General features: G+C 35.9%; 1 protein-coding gene across 8 annotated transcripts in view; it reads right to left on the bottom strand.

The window, feature by feature from the left end:
- NAALADL2 (N-acetylated alpha-linked acidic dipeptidase like 2) overlaps window positions 1-21089 on the bottom strand; it is a 1320052-nt gene that overhangs the window by 33138 nt on the left and 1265825 nt on the right. For 7 of the 8 annotated variants that reach the window (XM_057306508.1, XM_057306509.1, XM_057306506.1 and 4 more), the window contains one exon: window positions 8323-8518. In XM_057306508.1, coding sequence (XP_057162491.1) covers window positions 8323-8518 — 196 coding nt within the window. Of the gene's footprint in view, window positions 1-8322; window positions 8519-10102; window positions 10210-21089 lie in introns of those variants that run through there. The other variant, XR_003316023.4, reaches the window with a different exon arrangement.

The following is a 21089-nucleotide window of genomic DNA, read 5'->3' as shown; positions in this document are numbered from 1 at the left end:
AAGAATAATAATTGGTCTTTAATTTATTTCAAATGACGGTACTTGAGGATGTTCACTTTCCCAGAGTTCCATTTCTGCCAAGCAGCTAGTATTCAACATTGGCTCATGCTTGCTCCCTTCTCTGCTCCCCACACCCTCAAATCAAACCCACTGCATGGGGCACCTGAGTGGCTCAGTCTGTTAAGCGTCTGACTCTTGGTTTTGGCTCAGGTCAGGATCTCAGGGTCTTGAGATCCAGCACCCCCCACCTCCATGCTCAGTGGGGAGTCGGCTTGAAGATTTTTTCCCTCTGCCCCATCGCCCCACTTGCCTGCCCTCTCTCTCCCAAATAAATAAAAATAGATCTTTAAAAGAAATACTGCAATACAGATACAAAGGGTGGATTATTGAATCTTTTCCCCAAAGCCACACCAAATTTCTGATCCTTTGGTAAAATCATCCTCTAATCCCATATAATCAGTTAATAGTGCAGCAATGCATATGTCTCCCTGTCTGTCTGTATGTATGTACATATCATAATGGGAAGGGAGGGAAACCATTATTAGCTTTTGCTGTTTAACTGCTGACTCTTTAAATATGTAGAGACTAAACATGGGATTTTACCCAGATAACCTCTTCCAATGTATGAATGTGAGGCCATGGTGATGTATTTCGCATTCATATACTGCCGTTGCTATTAATAGAAAATCTTTGGGGCGCCTGGGTGGCACAGCTGTTAGGCGTCTGCCTTTGGCTCAGGGCGTGATCCTGGCATTCTGGGATCGAGCCCCACATCAGGCTCCTCCGCTATGAGCCTGCTTCTTCCTCTCCCACTCCCCCTGCTTGTGTTCCCTCTCTCGCTGGCTATCTCTCTCTCTCTGTCAAATAAATAAATAAAATCTTAAAAAAAAAAAAGAAAAAAGAAAATCTTTGCCAATCACATTTTTGCTGAGAGCAGTTTTAACGTCCCATGGTTTTTTATTTGTACACTAAAAGTTTAAAACCAAAGAGCTTTCTATGTCTGTGCAGCTTAGTGTAGTCACTTAAAATAAAGGAGATAGCAATAGTTAGTGCATTCTTATTTTTAAGACTAGTTAGCCTGGTAGAGGGGCAAGTGAGGAAAGGAGGTATAGAGACAGAACAGTAGCTTCCAGAACTCATGCCCTTTAAGGATTCTAAAAATTTGTGACAATGCCAAACATTTTGGGGAAATTTTCTAAAATGAGCTAGGAAGAATGCATATTCTATAAGACATTAAATTTCAAGCATGAAATAGCTGGTGCCCAAATCTAAAAATGCCAACTTCAAAACTTCAAAACCTAAAAGGGAGAATCTGCCCCAAAAGACTATGCTGCTTGCAATAGTGTTTCCTGAACACATTTTTAAAAATGTGGTTTGAAAGAAGGCTTTCCTACTGGAAAAGATTTGTCATTTAGAGGGTCCACATTTATTTTGGAAGCTAACACTATTTTAAATATTATATTGACTCTTTTTAAAAACTGCATATTTTATTCTAACCCCTCGAAACTTTTTATTTTCTGTGGGATCTTGTAATTCCTCAATATGCAGGCTTTTAGCAAATGTATAAGGGAAAGGACTGTATAATAAAAATTAAAAATGAACGAAAAATTCCACTGTAGTGACCTGCGGAAAAGAGAACGTGTATTGCTGAATATTTAAATATTTCTCCTTTGGATAAAAGAGATATGAGGAAGAAGTCCTGGAATTCAGAACACTATCAAAGTCAGAAGTAAAAACAGCAGAATGGGATAAAAGTTACTTTTATTTTGTAATATTTGTATAGAATTCTATAGTTTATAAATTATCTTCTCACATTTTATCCTCACTTTATCTAGTGTTATCCCAACATTTTATCTAAATTTATCCTAATGTGAACCTTTGAGGTTTTCTATTTTGTTGAGAAATTGACTTTTAGAGTTACTATTTAGCTTGCTCTAAGCCATGCAAGTAGTAAAAGACAAATTTTCCCATTCAAACCCCTTCCTACTTTTATAAATCCCAAATATTTTTATAAATCCCAAGCAATATCATTGTTGTGTGATGGTTTTAATTCTGAAAGCTGTTGATAGTAAAAGGCAATATTAAAGAATATTGTATGGCAAAGGAGGAAAGGCAATTCAATAGAGAAAGGATAGTCTTTTCAACAATTAGTGCTGGAACTACTAGACATCCATGTGCAAATATAATGCATCTGGATATAGACCTTGCACCATTCACAAAAATTAACTCAAAATGGACATTGACCTTTTATAAAATGTAAAACTATGAAACTCCTAGAAGACAACATAGGAGAAAATCTGGGTGACCTTGTGTTTGATGATGAACTTTTAGATTCAACACTAAGAGTACAACCCATAAAAGAAAAAGTTTATAGGTTGGATTTCCTTAAAATTAAAACTTCTGCTTCACAAAACAGACTGATAAGAGAATAAAAAGACAGGTCACAGTCGGGGAGAAAATACTGCAATATACATATTTGATAAAATACTCCTATCCAAAACATATAAAAGAACTTTTAAAACTGAACAATAAGAAAACCAACAACTTAAGAAGTAGGCAAAAGATCTGATAAGACACTTCACCAAAGAAGATATGTAGATGGAAAATACACATATGAAAAAATTCTCAATATCATATTTCATTAGAGAATTGTAATTAAAATAATGCGATACCAATGCTCATCTATTAGAATGGCTAAAACCCAGAATACCGACAACAAATGATGGTGAGGATATGGAGCAACCAAAAGTTTCATTCATTGCTAGGGGGACTGCAAAATGGTACACCCACTTTGGAAAACAGTTTGGTAGTTTCTTACAAAGCTAAACATAGGCTGACCATATGATCCAGCAGTTGTGCTCCCTGGTATTTACCAAAATTATTTGAAAGTGTACATCCACACAAAGATCTGCACACGAACCCATACAGCAGCTTTACTCCTAATTGCCAAAAGCTGAAAGAAACCAAGTGCCCTTTAATAGGTGAGTAAACTGTGGTATATCCATACAATGAAACATTATTCAGTGATAAAAACAAATTAATAGGGAAAAGACTCAATCACATCACTAATTGAGGAAGCCAATCTGAAAAGGTTACATACTGCATGATCAAATGATAGTACATTCTGGAAAAGGAAAAACTGTGGAGATGTGAAAAAGGCCAGTGGTTGCCAGAGGCTCTGGCAGGAAGGAGGGAGAGATAAAAGGTGAAACATAGATTTTTAGGGTGTGAAACTATTCTATATGATACAGTAATGGTGGATACACATCATTATACACTTACCAAAACCCAGAGAATGTAAAATACAAAGAGTAAACCCTAACATAAGCTATGAACTGTAGTGAGTATTAATATATGAAGATTGGCTTGTCAACTGTAACAAACGTACCACACTATAGCAAGATGTTAATAGTAGGAATAATAGGGAAACTGTGCCTTGTGGGTGGGGGAACCGTGTGTGTGTGTGTGTGTGTGTGTGTGTGTAAGAAGGGTTATATGAAAACTACTTTCTGCTCAATTCTTCTCTAAACCTAAAACTGTTCTGAAAAAGACTTTATTTCTTTCTTCCCTTTAAAAAATATATATATTGTAGTAGAGAATGAATAGGTTCACTGGTTCAAACTGCTTACTCTGCCTTTGCAGAATAATAACTACAGGGAGTTAAAAAGAATCCAACAACAAAACAGATGCCACAAGCTCCCATCTCCAGACAATGCCAGTTCCCAGGAGTAGTAGACCAGTACGTATTGGAGTCATAGTAAAGGAAGAGGAGAGATGAAAGGTTCAGAATTTTTAAGAAAATGCATAATCCTTTCCCTATTCAGGGGCAATGAGTCAAATGTTACATTGTGGGATTTTGACAGTAGTAATATTTTTGAGATGCTTTGTAGTTTTTAATGTACTTTCCCTTACATGGTCCCTGATTATATACATTGTTTCATCTGCTTCCCACTGCCTACTAAGCTCAGTATCTCTGGAGCACTCTGCAGAGCTTCATTATGTCATTGGAATCTATTACTGTATTGTTTCCTGCTCCCCTCCCTCAGGATTAGAATTCCCTGATTACAGAGGTGAGGCTTACTACTGTGAGTGCCCATTGGATCAGATTCTTAGAGATAAAAGGGAGTTTAGAAATTATCATTATCAATAAATGATCACATAATCACCCCGAGACCCAGCAGTACCGAGAGCCTTAACTAAGTGGCTGGAGACATGGACAGAGAGGAGGCGCTTGCTGCTACGCATCCCTGCTTCATTTGCCCAGGCCCAGGGGAATCCTAAAAAACAACCTGAAATCAGATTCTCAAGGCCACTCAAGCCCTAAACTCTTTAACTCTTTCTGAGCCTCATCTCTCAAATCAGCCCTTTGCTCTTCATTCCTGACACTAATATGCTGTCAAGTTCTCAGCACACCATGCAGGTCTTATACCCAGAGTCTTCCTGAAGTTTTCTGTTCTCTTCCAGCTCCAGGGCACCCAATCTGGAGCATGGGATAAATCTTCCTAATGATGCAGATTTCTTCATGGCTTCTTTTGTGTGAAAAATGAAGCTCAAACCTCTCACCAGAGAATTTAAAGTACTCCACAATCTGATTCCTTCATACTTCTCCTTAATAATGATTGTAATTGCCATTCAAGCTATTCCACTTCTTGTTCTCTACTCCCCAGTACACAATGCACAACCTCTCCTTTGTGTCTCTCTTTACACCATCCTCTCCTGGAAATGCTTCCTTTCTTAGTTTGGGCTACTATAACAGAATATTACAGACTAGGTGGCTTATAAACAACCCAAACTTATTTTTCATAGTTCTGGAGGATGAAAGGCGTAAGATCAACGTCCTGACAGATTTGGCATCTGGTAAGCGTCCATTTCCTGGTCCACAGACATCTTGTCTTCACAAGGCAGGAAATGGCAAGGGAGCTCTCTGGAGTCTCTTTTATAAGGGCACTAATCCCACTCAGGAGGGAGGGTAAAGCCTCCCAAAGGTCCCACCACTGAATATCATCCCACTGAGGATCATGCTTCAACCTATAAATTTTGGGGGAAGAAAAACATTCAGTCCATAGCACTCCCTAATTTAATGGACATCCTACCATTCTCTTACGCTCAGATACCTAAAAAGTCATTCTTGACCACCACGAGATGATAACTTCTCTCTTCACTGAATCCCAACAACACTTCTTCCCTGTAGTATTCATTAGGTAATTTCATAAGAATTCTTCAAAATTTTAATTTTTGATTTATATAGTTTACATCTTAAATTAAACTCCTTAAATGTAGGGATCTTATATTGCCAGTTTCCATCAATACACTTGCACAGAGCAATGTTCAATTAGGGTTTATTTATGAGAAAACACATTTTATATGCAACATTGTAGAATTTCAAAATCTTTGAATCTTCTGATGCTGAATTATGGAGAAAACTTCTTCACATATTCCAAAAATAATGTTTCAGTGTTTAGCGACACTTTGGTTGAGGCAGTATCCTTTGGGACATGATCCAAATTCTAAATGAAATATTTAGCTTTATACAATGAACTTCTGTCAACAACTTTCTTGAAAAGCAAATTACTTTTGACTTCCTCCTTGTATATTTGATGAGAATTGTCATAACACCATCAGGTTGAAGAGTGAGATTCTTAAATGAATAACATCTCTAAAGGTTATTTAACGCTAGAAAAAAATGAATCCTGTTCACCAAATGTTCTTTTATGCAATATAATTAACAATTTTATCTTTACTCCATATGGTTATCATTATAATCAATTTTTCCATTTTCTTAAGCTGCGTATGATCTTGTCACACCCATTTTTGTACTTTGAACATTTCCTCCCCCATAAAGGAAGAGCTTACAAGGATCGAGAGTAGAAATTCTACTGTAATTTTGAAATTTTTGCTTCAAGAATATTTAGAAATATGAATACTCTACCAAGAGAAAACATGAAGTAGAATGATTTGTCATATATTTCAGAAATGAAGTAAAAATTCATGACAATCTTGGGATAAAGGTCAGTCAGATAAATCAAAATGAGGCTATCTATTTGCATCTATCTATTTAAATCTATTTGCCAATGGCATATATATGAATTAATAGGGCCAAAGAGAATAATGGCATACATATATTTCTTCAATAACTGTAGCAATAGTTTAAAATAACGCCGAAATATTGAACCATAAGCTTTCAATTCTAAAGTTTGTTATGAGTTAGAACATTATCATAATCAACATTTTGAAGTTTGCACACTGGAATACAAGTGATATTGTAATCATATCACTAACAGGAAAAAGAGTCACTTCTTAATCATTGTTAACTCAGGGCAAGATCAATATTTCCTTTTCCACTCAAAATGTATGATAAATAAATATTATTGAAGTGGTAATGCAAAGTTCTCTGGACATGTACCTCGGACCATAGGGGTCTTCTATATCTAGTGCAAGTGCCAAGGAAGGCAAATGGTGAAAGTGTTTACTAGGTCATAATATATAAAACTATACTCTTAATGTATGATTTTTATTAATTTCTGAACTCTTCATAAATTAAGTGAGGGAAATTTTTTTATTCTAAAATATAATTTACTTATTCTGATTAAGACTTTTTAATAATGCTGAATTTAATAATGTGGTTTAATTGTTTCTTTAGCTGGTATTATATCTACCATACACTATATTTTACTTAGTTACCTTGTTCATTCTGTTTCTCCATCCCCATCTCTGGAATATAACCTCATTGGAGCAGGTGTTATTAACTTGAGGCAACTTCTATGTCACTGGGGCTTACAAGGGTGTCTTACAAATATCTATTGTAATAAATTAACATTTTCCGAAGTCTTGTAATGCAGAGTCATAGTTATAGAAGAAATGATGTAAGGATTTTAAATGAGAACTTGAGTTTAAAATCATAATGGAAAATGGCCAAATATCAGAACTAAGAAAGATTTTTTTTTTTTTATTTTAAACAGGTCTCATTCTACTATCTCATCTTATAAATGTAGAAGTTAAGATGCAGAGAGGTCAAGTGTCTTGATAGATCACAGAATGTTGGTACTAAAGGCCACTTTAAACCTCATACACTCAAAATATTTAGAGCTACTTAGCCTATGTTTTAATATATGCAGTGATAGTGAGTTCACTACCCTATAAAAGCATCACATTTAGTCTTTTAAGAACACTACTTGTCAGAAACTTCTTTCTTATATGTAATTGAGATGTGTATTCCTATGTTTCAATTCTTTCATCCTAGTTGTATACTTCAGTCATCCACAGTATGTCTAGTCCAGAGTATTTTTAATGTTATATGTTATACACACACACACACACACACACACACATAAAGTGATGTAGTGCAAAAGTCTAAATTTGAAGTCCTTTATGAATGAGAGTTCTGGGCCAAAGTTTTCCTGCTTCACTATTTGTCCAGCACCTCTTTGCCTCCTGCCTTTTCTTGCATACTCACGTGCATATACACACACACGAGACATAAACACACACACATATATTAAACTATACACAAATGTTATGTACATTATATATGCATCTATTACGCAGAAGGTGTGTGTATTTATATTTTGTGTCTTGTAGAAAAATAAAAAACTTAAATAAGAATATGTGAAATATGTTATAATCTTTCAAACTCCATTTTCCCTCTTCAATTTCTACTATATCAAGAACCATAAAATAAAAGCCATGTTGTACTTCTCTCACCCTCTAAAAGCCAAAATTGAATCCCCCTTCCATATCCAAATGGGTTTATTGAAATATCTATTAAAATTGTTAAAATGTTTCTAGGAATTGCTCTGTTGTGACCCTCCAACTAATATCTCTAATCTCCTGGTTGTTTCCAGATCCATCTAAATTCCACTTTTCCCTGAATATCAAACTTATTTAGCTCTCTCTTGACAGGTAGCTTCTAGAACTAACCACAATACTCTAGATGTGGTCTTACTAGGAAGAATAGTATAGGCTTATCTCCTGATTCATTCAAGAAAGTGTATTTTTCCCAATACAACCTATAATTCATTTGGTTTTCCTGTAGCCATATTATATCTGACTCATACAGAGCTTAATGTAAAAAAAAAAAAAATTCTTAGTCATTTTCTATATGATACTGCTAAGCCAATTTCCTTTATTCTATACTCATGCAGTTGAAACTTCCTTTGGGTAGGAGAATGGTCCTCAAATTGTACATATAATAATTACTCATATTACTACACATAATAACTACATTAAAAATGGTGTCATGTTCACAGAAGGTACATATTCTGAAAGTTAAACATAAAAAATTTAATTGAGGGGCATAAACAAAGGTTAAAAGACATATCCTACCTATAAAAACCCGGTGGCACTTGCTGTACAAGGAAGTTTTTCTCCATGTCTTGGAGAATGTCATTCAGCATTCGGACACGGATGGGAATTCTCTCCTTGGGATCATTAGCAGGACGCATCTCATCTGATTGGAAGAGTTCAGCACTCTCCCGCAGACGTGAGGCTAGGGCTAGCAGTTGAGTGTTGGGTTGATCACCTGGTGAAGATAAATGAGTCCATCTCAGAAGAGACACCCTCAAAGGAGCAAAATAAGCATTCTGCAATCATGATGTCAAAAAGGAACATCAGTTAAACTTTTATAATGTATTAATTCCACCAAAATATTCTGTCTAAATATTATATTCTGCTATTAAATTTATTGCTACCACTACTACTTAGTAATAATAATCACTACCACTAATAATAATACTAGTAAATGTGTACTGATTGAGAGACTGCTATGTACAGGCACTGTACTGAACACTTTAAATATTTATCTTATTTAATATTCATCAAAGCTTGCATTGTCATGTCTATTTCATAGCATCTGAGGAGTAATTAAGGCAAGCAAATTGTCCTAGGTCATCAAGCAAAGAAATGACAGGCCAAAATTAGAAGCCTGATCTTTCTGACTCAAAAATTTATGCTCTTCATGGCATATCCTGTATTTCTGTGGGAAAAAAGATGGTAAAAGAAGTTATCTTCTCTTCTGAGGGCATGAGATATGTTTCTCTGTTGTGATGTGTCCATGGGCTCCTTTGCTTCACTAAAAATCTCCTGTAATTTGAAGCTGAAATACATCTTTGATTTGAAAATACACTGAAAACTATCCTATGTAATGTTCGCATTGTTTGGTTTTGCTTTGGGGACAATTTTTGTTTATTATGCTTTGTTCCTATTTGTTTGCATAACTTACTGGAAGTCATTTTGATGTGAATGGTGGTAGCAAACACAGGACATTCCTTTGACTAAGAGTAAGGCAGCATTAGTATAGTGATCACCGCCACCAGACCCTGGAGCCAGACCACCTGAGTTCAAATCCCTGCTATACCACTTAGTAGCTGTGTGATGTTGGGCAAGTTACTAAGTCTCAGTATACTAATCTATAAAATGAACAAAATAATAGCATCTGCTTCATAGATTTTTTATGAGGGCTAAATGATGAATACTTTATAAAGTGTTACAAAAGTATTACCCTACAGGTAGGCAGTTCTCTGCTGATGTGACTTAACACCTTGTTTAAAAAGCATTCCTTTGTTATACCGTGAGAGGGGCATTCCCTCATCATCTTCTTCCTGATATTCCTTATCATTTAAGTCAGTCTCTGGGTGAGGAAATAGTGGTGTCGTTCTCAGGAAACTAGGTACAACTGATTCCAGCAAGGTCAGAAACTCAATACACAGAGTTATGCCAAGTCAAGGTGATGAACAGGGCCCTGATAAATCTAAACTGGCTGTCTTGAGAGCATGGCATTGACATAAGCAGATGGAGAGATGAGGAGGCCAAAGGGAAGCTTTGTTTGGGGAAGTCTCAGGCAAAAGGGAAAGATCACAAAGGGACTCACTTCCAAGTGAAGTTCAAGGGTTACCAGATCCCCAAACACCTGGTTTTTGTGAAAATGCAGATTCCCAGACCTGCTGAATCTCTTTAGGGGTAGAGCCCAGGAACCTCCATGCTATCCAGATTATTACACACATTTTAAAGTTTAAGAAGCACTGTAGAGAAGTGATGTGCTAAGGAAGGAAAATCTGGGTTAGAATTATAGCTGATGTATAAAATATGTCTTCATAGAATTACCAACCTCTAACAGAGTGATCTTTATTGTCTTTCCCCTTCATCGGATAGGGACTATCTCACATGTCAATTTCTTTAGAGGCCGGCACAATTCTGACACTCAATAATTGTTTACTAAATAAACAAACGAGATTCAATAAAGTATTTTCAGAAAAAAATCCAGTAACAAAAGAAAACTATGTAGAGATAAGTGGTTTTCATGATAGCTATAAAGAGATAGCCACATTTATATGCTTTCTGTTCATTGAAATTAACAACATGAATAAAATCAATTGTAGGAATTCACAGGTTTTGGCATTTTGATGTTTTCAAAGTATATTCTACATTCATTAATTATCTTATTTGATATCAAAATAAAACTTGAGGTTGCAAGAGGAGAAATTTTTGCTCATTGGGGAAACTGAGCAACCTAAATAGCAATTAGAATGATAATGCCATTTTATGAAGATATGGTTTATTTTAAATTATGATGGTTCACTGAAGTTAATATATGGGGAGCTTACAGGAAATACCTTTGTACAAGGAAAGAATAAGACAACAAAGGCACATTTAAATTATACTGGACTAGAAAGACTGAACCACAGAAAAAACAAGTTCAACATCTTTGAGTCTTCCATTTAAGAAAGAAAAATCTGTTCTGATCTAACATACACTACAGAATTGAAAACATTACTACTGAATCAAGTGAGACAAATTGTACCATTCTACCTTATTTAGCTTTAAATGAATTTATCTTTCATGGTGGTGAGGCTGTAGAGAACTGACGGCTTTAAGAAGTGTCTTGTTCCAGAAAGGACCCTGATAGTGAACACCACACAATACCCTATATATTACTTCCAGGGTATAAGTTTACAAATTTAAAAGTAGCTCTACTTTCAATGTTCATTCAATAACTTGTATACATAACTGATGTTCCAAAGATTCCTAATAGCCATTTTAATGCCCATTAGAGCTTGTTTGTCCACTTAAATAAGACCCGGAAAGTAACATCATTGACTCTATGTAAGTTGTGACCCTAAATGATTTTCCCCCATGATCTTAGAATCCATTAGAATGTCAGTTCTGTGAAGGAAGAGATTGTTGTCTGTTTTGTTCACTGCCATTTCCTCAGACTAACACTATGCCTGGCATATCAATAAATTATCTATTTTGATCATAGCATCATAGCATCTGTATTATTTTTATCCTCATCTGCCTTATCTATTTTCTTGACTGAAAAGAACTCCACAAGATCAGCAAATATGTTTTATCTCTTTGTATCTCCAGGTGCTAACACAGTATCTAAGATATGGTAGTCGCTTAATAAAAATTTCATTGAGTGAATTTTGAATTATAAGATAATCTTTTGAGATACTATACTAAATAATGCCTACAAAGCCACTTAGGGAAATGTTTGGCATATAATGAGCACCAACTAATTTTGGTAAAATCAGTAATAGTTGCAAAGGAAAAGAAAAGATTAAAAAGAAGCTATTTTAGGGTCGTGATAAGTTAAATTCAACTAAACTGAATTAAAATATGGCCTGCCAATAATCCACAAAAACTAAGAATATATAAAACTTCATTTAAGTCACAGTGAATCTCAGAGAACAGAGGACTAATTGAGGCTCTTAACAGTTCAGATTTAATAAGCAGCAAGTCCATTTGACCAAAGAAAATGAACTGGGAGTTAGAGATTTCTCTCAGTGAGAGTTAATATAATTATCTTGAAGTTATATGCACGTAGAGTCTAAAGACTAAGGTCCTGGTATCAAAAACACATAAAAGCTTCATCTACTTAATTACTATCAGTGTAGTTTTGAATAGATTATTCAATATTACTGTCCTTCAGCTTCCTTGGGGAAAACACAGAAAATGGTCATTTCACTCTCAAAGCATATAAATCACTATATAAATGGAAGTTACTATTATCAGAGTATACAAACTAAGTATAAATTACTATGAACTCATTTTTCAAAGACATGCAAAAAATACTGTAACTAATGATTCTATTCTCAGAGATGCTACTTTTCACTTCCTCAAGTCTATGCCCCCACTTCCCCATTACTGTATTACACTTTTCCCTGTATACACTTTACTTTTTTTTATTTTTTTATAATTTTTATTTTGTTATTTATTCACCATACAGTACATCCCCAGTTTTTGATGCAATGTTCCATGATTCGTTATTTGAATATAACACCCAGTGCATCATGCAATATGTGCCCTCCTTAATACCCATCACTGGCCTATCCCAGTCCCCCACCCCCTGCCCCTCTGAATCCCTCAGTTTGTTTCCCGGAGTCCACAGTCTCACATGGTTCATTCCCCCTTCTGTTTACCCCCCCCCCTTCATTCTTCCCTTCCTTCTCCTACCAATCTTCTATTTCTTTCTTTCTTTTTTTTTTTTTTTTTAATTTATTTGACAGAGACAGCCAGTGAGAGAGGGAACACAGCAGGGGGAGTGGGAGAGGAAGAAGCAGGCTCATAGCGGAAGAGCTCGATGTGGGACTCGATCCCTGAACGCCAGGATCACGCCCTGAGCCGAAGGCAGACGCTTTAAAGACTGTGCTACCCAGGTGCCCCCAATCTTCCTATTTCTTATTTTCCATAAATGAGTGAAACCATATAATTGTCTTTTTCTGCTTGATTTATTTCACTTAGCATAATCTCCTGTATACACTTTAATAAAGATTTCCAATTTTATCTTGTGGTGACTATGAATCTGGAGCCATTTTTTCTTTCCATGGACTGCATCTCAAACGTCTCAAGAACAAGGAAAGAGATAATATAAAAATTAAGGAATTAAACAACCAGCCTTCAAAAATGATCCTTTTACATCTTCCCTTCTGGTGAAAAGCCAACTATTCAGTTTTTATGGCATGACAGAACATATCGATATGTGATAAATATTGAAAATCACCCTTAATATAATACAAAATAATTGAGAGGGCTTAGTAAAATTATCTGGTTATTATTCAAGAGACAACTGAAATGGACTTCTACATTTCAAACAGAAATAATGCATTGTTTTCCTTTGTCTCAAAGTAAAATACAAATGTATGTTCAGTAAGTAACTTATTGAGTCCTATTTTGTGTGGTGTTCTATAAGTACTGGGAGAAAGACAAAGACTGTCTTTATAAGATTAAATCTCTAACCTTAATAAATTCCTAATCTAGTTAGAAATAATCCACAAATGGAGAATAAATACAGATCAAATAAAATAAATGTTCATGAGAATGACTGAAGAGTTTAAAATATCCTAAGAGTATAAAAATATCTTAAGTAAATCCAGAGAAGAAGTGAAACTTGAGAGACAGAACGTGGAATTGCCCAAAAATCAGGGGCATCTAAAATGGACCTCTTGGAAGTTCTGGAACTCTTTCTACATTATAGCAGTTGAGGATGTTCCATCCGTAAACAATAATATTAATTGCTACTAATTAATCCCTTCCTATTTCCTTAGTGCTCAGCTTTCTAGAGGATGAATCTACCTCTAACTTCAACCCTTCCACTTTTTTCATCTTGTCATACAAAGAACAGAGCTGGATATTATAAGCAGTAGTAATGTGAACTGAAGAGGAGAGAAGGAGGGAGGGAGAGAGAAGAAGGAGGAATTATGAGTCAGTGGATAGTGAGATAGTATTGAGCTTTAAAAAGGCCAGTTCAGGAGAGTCCCTAAAACATACTGAAGAAGACTGTCCCTACTCCTGCCTTCTAGCCAATCATCACACTGCAACATTCTCCCCTTCAAGTCATTTGAGAGGCAGTGTGGTGTAGCAGAAAGGACAGGGGCTTTGGAATCTGACAGAGCTATCTATATTCAAGCCCTAACCTACTGCTTAAGTATATACACCTGAGTAAGACATAAACACCCCCTCCCCACCTCACTCACAGTTTCTTAATCTCTAAATTGCTCTTAACAATATCCAGTTCAGCTCATGTGGCTAGAGTAAAGTTAAATGTCACAATGGACATAAGACACTTAGCACATTACCTGGGGTTTGTGGAATGACCCCGAAAGTGCCATGGTGTCCTCAGAAAACTTGTTCCTCTTGAGGACCATTGATACAGGATCCTAAAACAACTTCCAATAGTAGATTAGAAGCTCAAAGGCACTTCATACATGTCCTATTCATAAGGTCTCTAAGACATCTGGGTAAGACTAGTGACTACAGTGCTGTCTGCCCCTACTGAATCTATAAGTTCTATTCTAACCTGCAAGGATCTGGGACCTGCCCAAACTACATCTTCTCCTGAGGCACTTTGTATCTTGATGAATTTCATCTTGGCATAAACCCATGTGTTTAAGTCCGTTCTACAACCTCCTAGACAAATACATAACTGTCTGATTTTAAAGAATGATTTTACTACAATAGTAATTGTGGTCTTTCTTCAGAGTTCTATACTCCAAAAAGTTTTAAATTTCAGTTTATTTCTATCTTTCTATCTTTTCTATCTATATTTCTATCTTTCTATCTTTTCATTCTATTTCATGGCTGTATTTTTAAAGACTCACTCAATTTCATCTTAAATTAAGAGTGAAATGTACTGGTCATACTCTAAAACTACATTTTTATATCAAACAAAAATAGCCTTTTATTTTAATAGTATTTCACAGAACCTATTCTTCTATGGATGAGCGTATCACAGTTTTAAAGGTGTTAACAATTGCACAATCATAGCTTAGACTTCACTGATTTATAGTGACAAGGGAAAGTATGATTTATGTTCCACATAACACAGTGGTTAAAAGCATAACAGAAGATTATTTTGGGGGGAAAATGTATGTTACTTAATGTCATTTCAAAAATATCTTGTGGCATCGCTTAAGAGAAAAAAAGAAATTGCCAATATGATTTCATCCAGGGGAAACAACAGCCCTTTATTATCCTACATTTTCTATTCTTCATGCTGGCTTCTTTAGTATGAATCACAATGAATCATCTCAGCTGGTTATTTAAAGAAGTTAAACAAACAAAAACGCAGGTAGAGAAAGAAGTGTGGGAACTAGTGCACTGCTGATAAATAATCTGACACTGATTCTACAATACATTGATAAAAGGCTATTATTTAAAGGTGCAATATGCCAGAAGACAGTGGATAATTATGTCTAACCTGAATACAGTAGAAATCCTTGCAAAGATGCCAAAGTGGCATTCTTGGAAGAATCACGTCGGCCACTTTTTAAAAAATAGTCAAGGCATTCTGAAAATGTTCTCATATCCTAAATATAATGATCCAGATAGCCAACACAGATGAAAATCTAGCATGATTTTGAACATATTGCACGGAATGAGTTCTTCCAACAGTGTCTGTCCGCCTGGTGCAGAACAGATCTGGTTATTGGCTGCTTTGGAAGAGTGAGCAAAACTTTCTTGAATGAATTAAATTCATGTGTAGTTTATTTTTTACCAGCCTCTTCCTGAGGCAGAAAGTTGGAGTTGTATATTTAATAATATGTGTGAGTTTAATTATGTTTTGGTTAAGCCAAGAAAATGGGAAAAAAAAAGATTGAACAAAATTAATCAGTATGAGGGCAAGGATACTTTATGCTCTATTATGAGTCAAGATTAAAAGTATCTTTAAACAACAACAACAACAACTTTAAATTGTTGCCAGAGAGGCAATACTCACAGAAAAATGATACTATCCTGTCATGGGCACAGGGTTTTCTCCTAAAAATGCACTTAGGGAAAAAAATTCACAATATAATAGACCATTACTATGATGGGAAAGTAGGAAAACGGTAAGAAGTCATTACCATATTTCAATCAATTTAGTGACACATATAAAATGTAGGTACTGAAAAGAAAACTAAACAAATTTGAAAGAAGTACTCAGAACAGTGAAGGAAATGATGACAAAGGGAAGCTGCAGGAATAGCAACAAATTGTGACACAGGACATAGAAGAAAAGAAAGTATAATTCTAAAGAATACAAAAGGGATGACATGCTTTGGATAGTAATTAAGGGACATTATTCAATAAAAATATGAGTTCAGAAATTAGTGAGAGGAAAGAAAAATTAGTTTCAGGAGACAAACTCTGATACTATATAGACAACCAGATTTTGTTGCACACCCATCTGTCTCAACTCCTTGTTTGAACTAGATATGGAATATCAATAAATGAAATACAATCTTTAATATAGTTATGTAGTCAGAGTCCAAACATAAATATACCAGGGATTGATACTAAACATATTTTTAGGAATTTGCACACAATGGATGGCCAATCTCTTATTGAATTTCTCTCAATTTGAGCAAGCAAGGTAAGCTACTTTTGATGGAATTCTTTTAAGTCCTGTTCACACAAAATGGTAAGTTCCAGAAATGCCAATTTGGGTCAAACCACTAGAAATCTAACACGATTCAGAATTTCCATGGGAACAAAATCTTTTCTTGGAATTGTTTGGATTTCAGATGGATGGATTTGGATCTTTTTAGGGAGGGAGGACACAGATACCTAGATACCTTTCAAGGCCATCCAATACCAGGTACCTAGTGTACCCACCCTTTACTATCTCTAGGCCAGTCCAAAGTTGAAATTAGTGGTAATTAAAATCAAGATTGGAGATAGATGGGCTGAGGACTAGAATCATGCAATTTATAAAGCACATATTTAATTTTTCCATTTGGGACCTTCATCATAAATTACTCATGAAGAAAAAAAGACATCAGATGGATCTCAATCACTTGTGACTGTGGAAAAGAACTGAAGTGACACATATTGAAAATAGGAAACTACAGATCTAGAGGACCACAGCGTGCTTGGCTCGGTCACATCATCACCTTGAAATACTATTTTTCCTTTTACAATGAAGTGATTGATGTTAATGAATTATCAGAGCTAATAAAAAAAGAAAAAAGTCAGATAAAGTCACCATTGTTGGTTTTTCAAAGAACAGGAGGAAATTCTGCCAACAACCATCTTACATTTAGTGAGACAATCAGGAGGTGGCAACAAGCCACACAGTTCGAAACTGTTTCCTGCTGAGTCTGGCTTGCACTAAATAAATGTGTACGTAGCCAGATCAAATGAAAGTGACTTTTACTTTATTTGGTCATTTGGAGGTTTTATAATAATGGTAAATAACAGAATTCCAACAAAGAAAAATAGCACATATTAAACAGAAAGATCAGACTCACATAGTCCCTTAGCTATTTTGAAGTGCTGTTTTAAACCTTAAAAAGTGGATAAAGTGAGAAAGAGTAAATTTAGTCAGGTTATTCCAGGTTCAAGGGTGTGGTGGTACCTCGTTTATTCCTAGCACCTGCTTCTGACACCTGCACACTAGGACCAGTGTCTTGTGTGTGTATTTTTTGGACATACTTTTATTTGCCACAAGGACCCCTGAAGCATTTCAGTTATCTTATCAGTCACTATTTACACCATATCTCCATGTACCACATATAAATATTCATTCTCTAACTATTATGTGTTTGGCATTGACCAAACATTAAGAGCCAAGGTCACTCAGTCAAAATGAGCTTTCAAGGCCATCCAATAAATCAACTCAAACAAATTATTCACTGGTAAATTATCCTTCTTTCTGGTGGTTGTGAGAACGGTAGAGAATGGTCTGCTGCTACTGTAAACTAGAGTAATAAATAAACAAGATGGCCCGTTGTCAAAGGGTAAAAATCACACTGTTGAAAATGCAATTGGGTTTCAGAGACCTTCATACGTAAACTCTGTGCAGTAGGGAGAAACAGTATTTTATAGTCCAGCCTTGAAGGTCACTTTTTTTTTTAAAGCTGTGATTGAGAACTTAAGACTAATCACCGTTAGCTGTCATAACAAAATAATAAAGTACATCAACAATTAAAGCTTGTATTCAGCAGTAAAATTAGATGTTTCATTTAACGTGGTACAGGAACTCTGTTTAGCTAATGAAATCATCTCACATTGTAGCTAAAATTGAAACTGAAATGTTTGTGTAGTTGTTGTAAGTGGTGTCCATTATTCGCACATTAGCATATTATTCTATTTTTGTAATAAGGTTATAACCACAGTGGGCAAAAGAGAACAGGTAAATCAAATTGCCTACAACCTAGTAGACATATGAATGATCTTTTACTTTGATACAGAGCAAATACCTTTGAATCATGATGACTAAAACACAAAAATCTATAGCTTCAAGGTGACAATTCATATCACTTCGAACAAATATTTATACTCAGGTCATAGTAAAAAGACATTTTTTTGCCTATGTGTCTACGTTTTTGTTACATCTTGTTTTGCTCTGCCTTGTGTGTCTAGTAGGCGTACATCTTAAGTCTGCCCACATCTTTCTGAGTGAAAGTAGAGGGAGAGCCAAGGAGTTTCACATCAAAAGAAACAAAACTCAAACAAAACCAACAACCAAAGAAAAAGTTCTTTACCTAGAGCAGACGCAGTCCAATATAACAGCAAGAAGCCAAAATGCTCCTGGCTCATCCAACTGAGAAACTTGATTTTAGGGAGCAGTTCATCTAGACTTAGCAGCAGCAGCCCGCAGTGGAAATCTTTGTAGAATGACTGTAGGCTTGTTTGGGTTTTTTCCCCTTGTACTGCATGCTTTTAGATATAACTATTAAAGAGAGAATTATTAACCTGGTCTATTTTCAGGATATTTTCTGCACTTTCATCCTTTAACTAAAACCTGACTCTCCCCTAAGGGATACTGTGTCCAACGAGGCAGCCCTCTCCTGTGGTGGTTCCTTCTCCCACGCACTTGCGGTGCTAGCCCTAAGCAAACACTAGGAGGGTCCTCTGCGTTACTGCGCATTCTTTGAAGATTTCAGCTCCTGGTTCAGTCACTCCCTCTTACAAGAGTTTCTCCTGTGTTAATTCTTGGCAATTACCGTATCCACATATTCTAGACTCTCTTTTCCTTAGCCTCTTTTCCTCCTATCCCACTGCCATGGTCATATCCTTCCCTGAACACTGTCATTACCGATGTCTCTACTCTTTGTATGATTACATTTTTTAATAATATTTTTTATTATGATATATTGGACACCATACAGTGCATCCTTAGTTTTTTATGTAAAGTTCAACGATTCATTACTTGCGTATAATACCCAGTGCACCATGCAGTACAGGCCCTCCTTAATACCCATCACCAGCCTATACCAATCCCCCACCCCCCTTCCCCTCTGAAGCCCTCAGTTTGTTTCCCAGAGTCCATAGTGTCTTGTGATTCATTCCCCCTTCTGTTTACCCGCCCCCCTTCGTTCTTCTCTTCCTTCTCTTACCGATTTTCCTATTTCTTATGTTCCATAAATGAGTGAAACCATATGATAATTGTCTTTCTCTGCTTGACTTATTTCACTTAGCATAATCTCCTCCAGTCCCGTCCATGTTGCTGTGAACGTTGGGTAATCATTCTTTCTGATGGCTGAGTAATATTCCATTGTATATATAGACCACATCTTCTTAAACCAGTCATCTGTTGAAGGGCATCTCGGCTCCTTCCACAATTTAGCTATTGTGGACAATGCTGCTATGAACATTGGGGTGCATATGGCCCTTCTCTTCACTACGTCTGTATCTTTGGGGTAAATACCCAGTAGTGTAATTGCTGGATCATAGGGTAGCTCTATTTTAACTTTTTTAAGGGACTTCCACACTGTTCTCCAAAGTGGCCGTATGATCACATTTTTAACAATCCCATTTGCTGGCCACCAGCAAAGGAGTCTTTTTAGTTCACTCCCTCACAATTCTTTGATTGCACCAAGAAGTGGCATCTGTCAATCCTCCTTCCTTTCTGATTCCCCTCATGGCCTTCATTTCCTCACTTTATTCCATGCCCAGTTTAGATACTTTGGTCCACCAGCACGGGCGTTCCTTTGCACATACTCTCAGTTTTATCTTATCTAGTTCATTGTCCCTCTCCCATTGGAGCTCTAGCCTGATTAAATCCAACTGTCTGTGCTGTTTCTGAATCCCCAGCTGAAGGCTGAATAATTGTGTTGGATTATCTCGTTAAAATATATATATTTCTTCTGAGCTGAGCTCTTATGCTGCCCAAAATACAGGCATACCTCATTGCACATTGCTTTACTGAGTTTCACAGAAACGACCTTTTTTTAATAATTGAGAGTTCATGGAAACCCTGCATCGAACAAGTCTAAGATAGAAGCTTGACAACAGTGAAAAAGAAGGAAACTGTATAGAGACCAACTTCAATATACCAAAAACAGAGCAATCCGAGGCCACCTCATATGGGAACAAATAATCCTAAACAGCTCAACTGCTTTCAGAGTTATGGTTTTACAGCCAATATAATAAGAATCATTGAGGAGGGGAACTTGTGTTGTAGTATTCTCCAGGTTAAGAAGCAATCTTGGTAGTTAAGATTAAAAAAAAAAGTATTAAACTTTCAGATAATGGAACTATTTGGCTGTTAAGAATAATTCACACCCCCCCCAAAAAGAATAATCATTTTCTAAGGTTTACTGCTTAAGTACTATAGTTAAAATATTGGCTTTGGTATTGAGAAGTACATGTCTACAAATCGCACATTAAATATCTGACAATAAGAGGAGGAAGGTACATTCTTTAATGACAATACTGCCCTTTGTATTTGGTTAATGAAGACAAGTCATAAGCTTAGTTGAAAGACTTGTATGTAGATAAAGGAGAAATGAAGGTAAATATTAGGGTGGTATTAGAATTCTGCAGAAAGAGAGATATTCAAACGTGAAGGGATTGAAATAGAAACTACGGAAATAATTCTCTTCTTGTCACCCCTAATCTTGGATGAGCCAACACTTCAGTGATATGGCATGGGGCTCTTACCTCAGAAATCAATCCCAAAGGAGAAACTTCTGGGCCAATCTTGTTTGAACTGACTGAATGTTAGCTACAAACTTACTTACCTACTTCCTTATTTATTTATTTGGAAAAATACCTGAACTATATTTTTTTCCATGAGAAACCTATAAATGATAACGGAAGTTTGAAATTATAAATCTCTCTGATAAAGGGAAGTAGGAGAAACATCCTTTATAATCTGATATTTTGTC

This window comes from Ursus arctos, unplaced genomic scaffold, assembly GCF_023065955.2.
Source record: "Ursus arctos isolate Adak ecotype North America unplaced genomic scaffold, UrsArc2.0 scaffold_4, whole genome shotgun sequence".
Taxonomy (NCBI): Eukaryota; Metazoa; Chordata; class Mammalia; order Carnivora; family Ursidae; genus Ursus; species Ursus arctos.
Note: the sequence above shows the minus strand (reverse complement) of the source record. Positions and strands in the feature narration are given on the sequence as shown.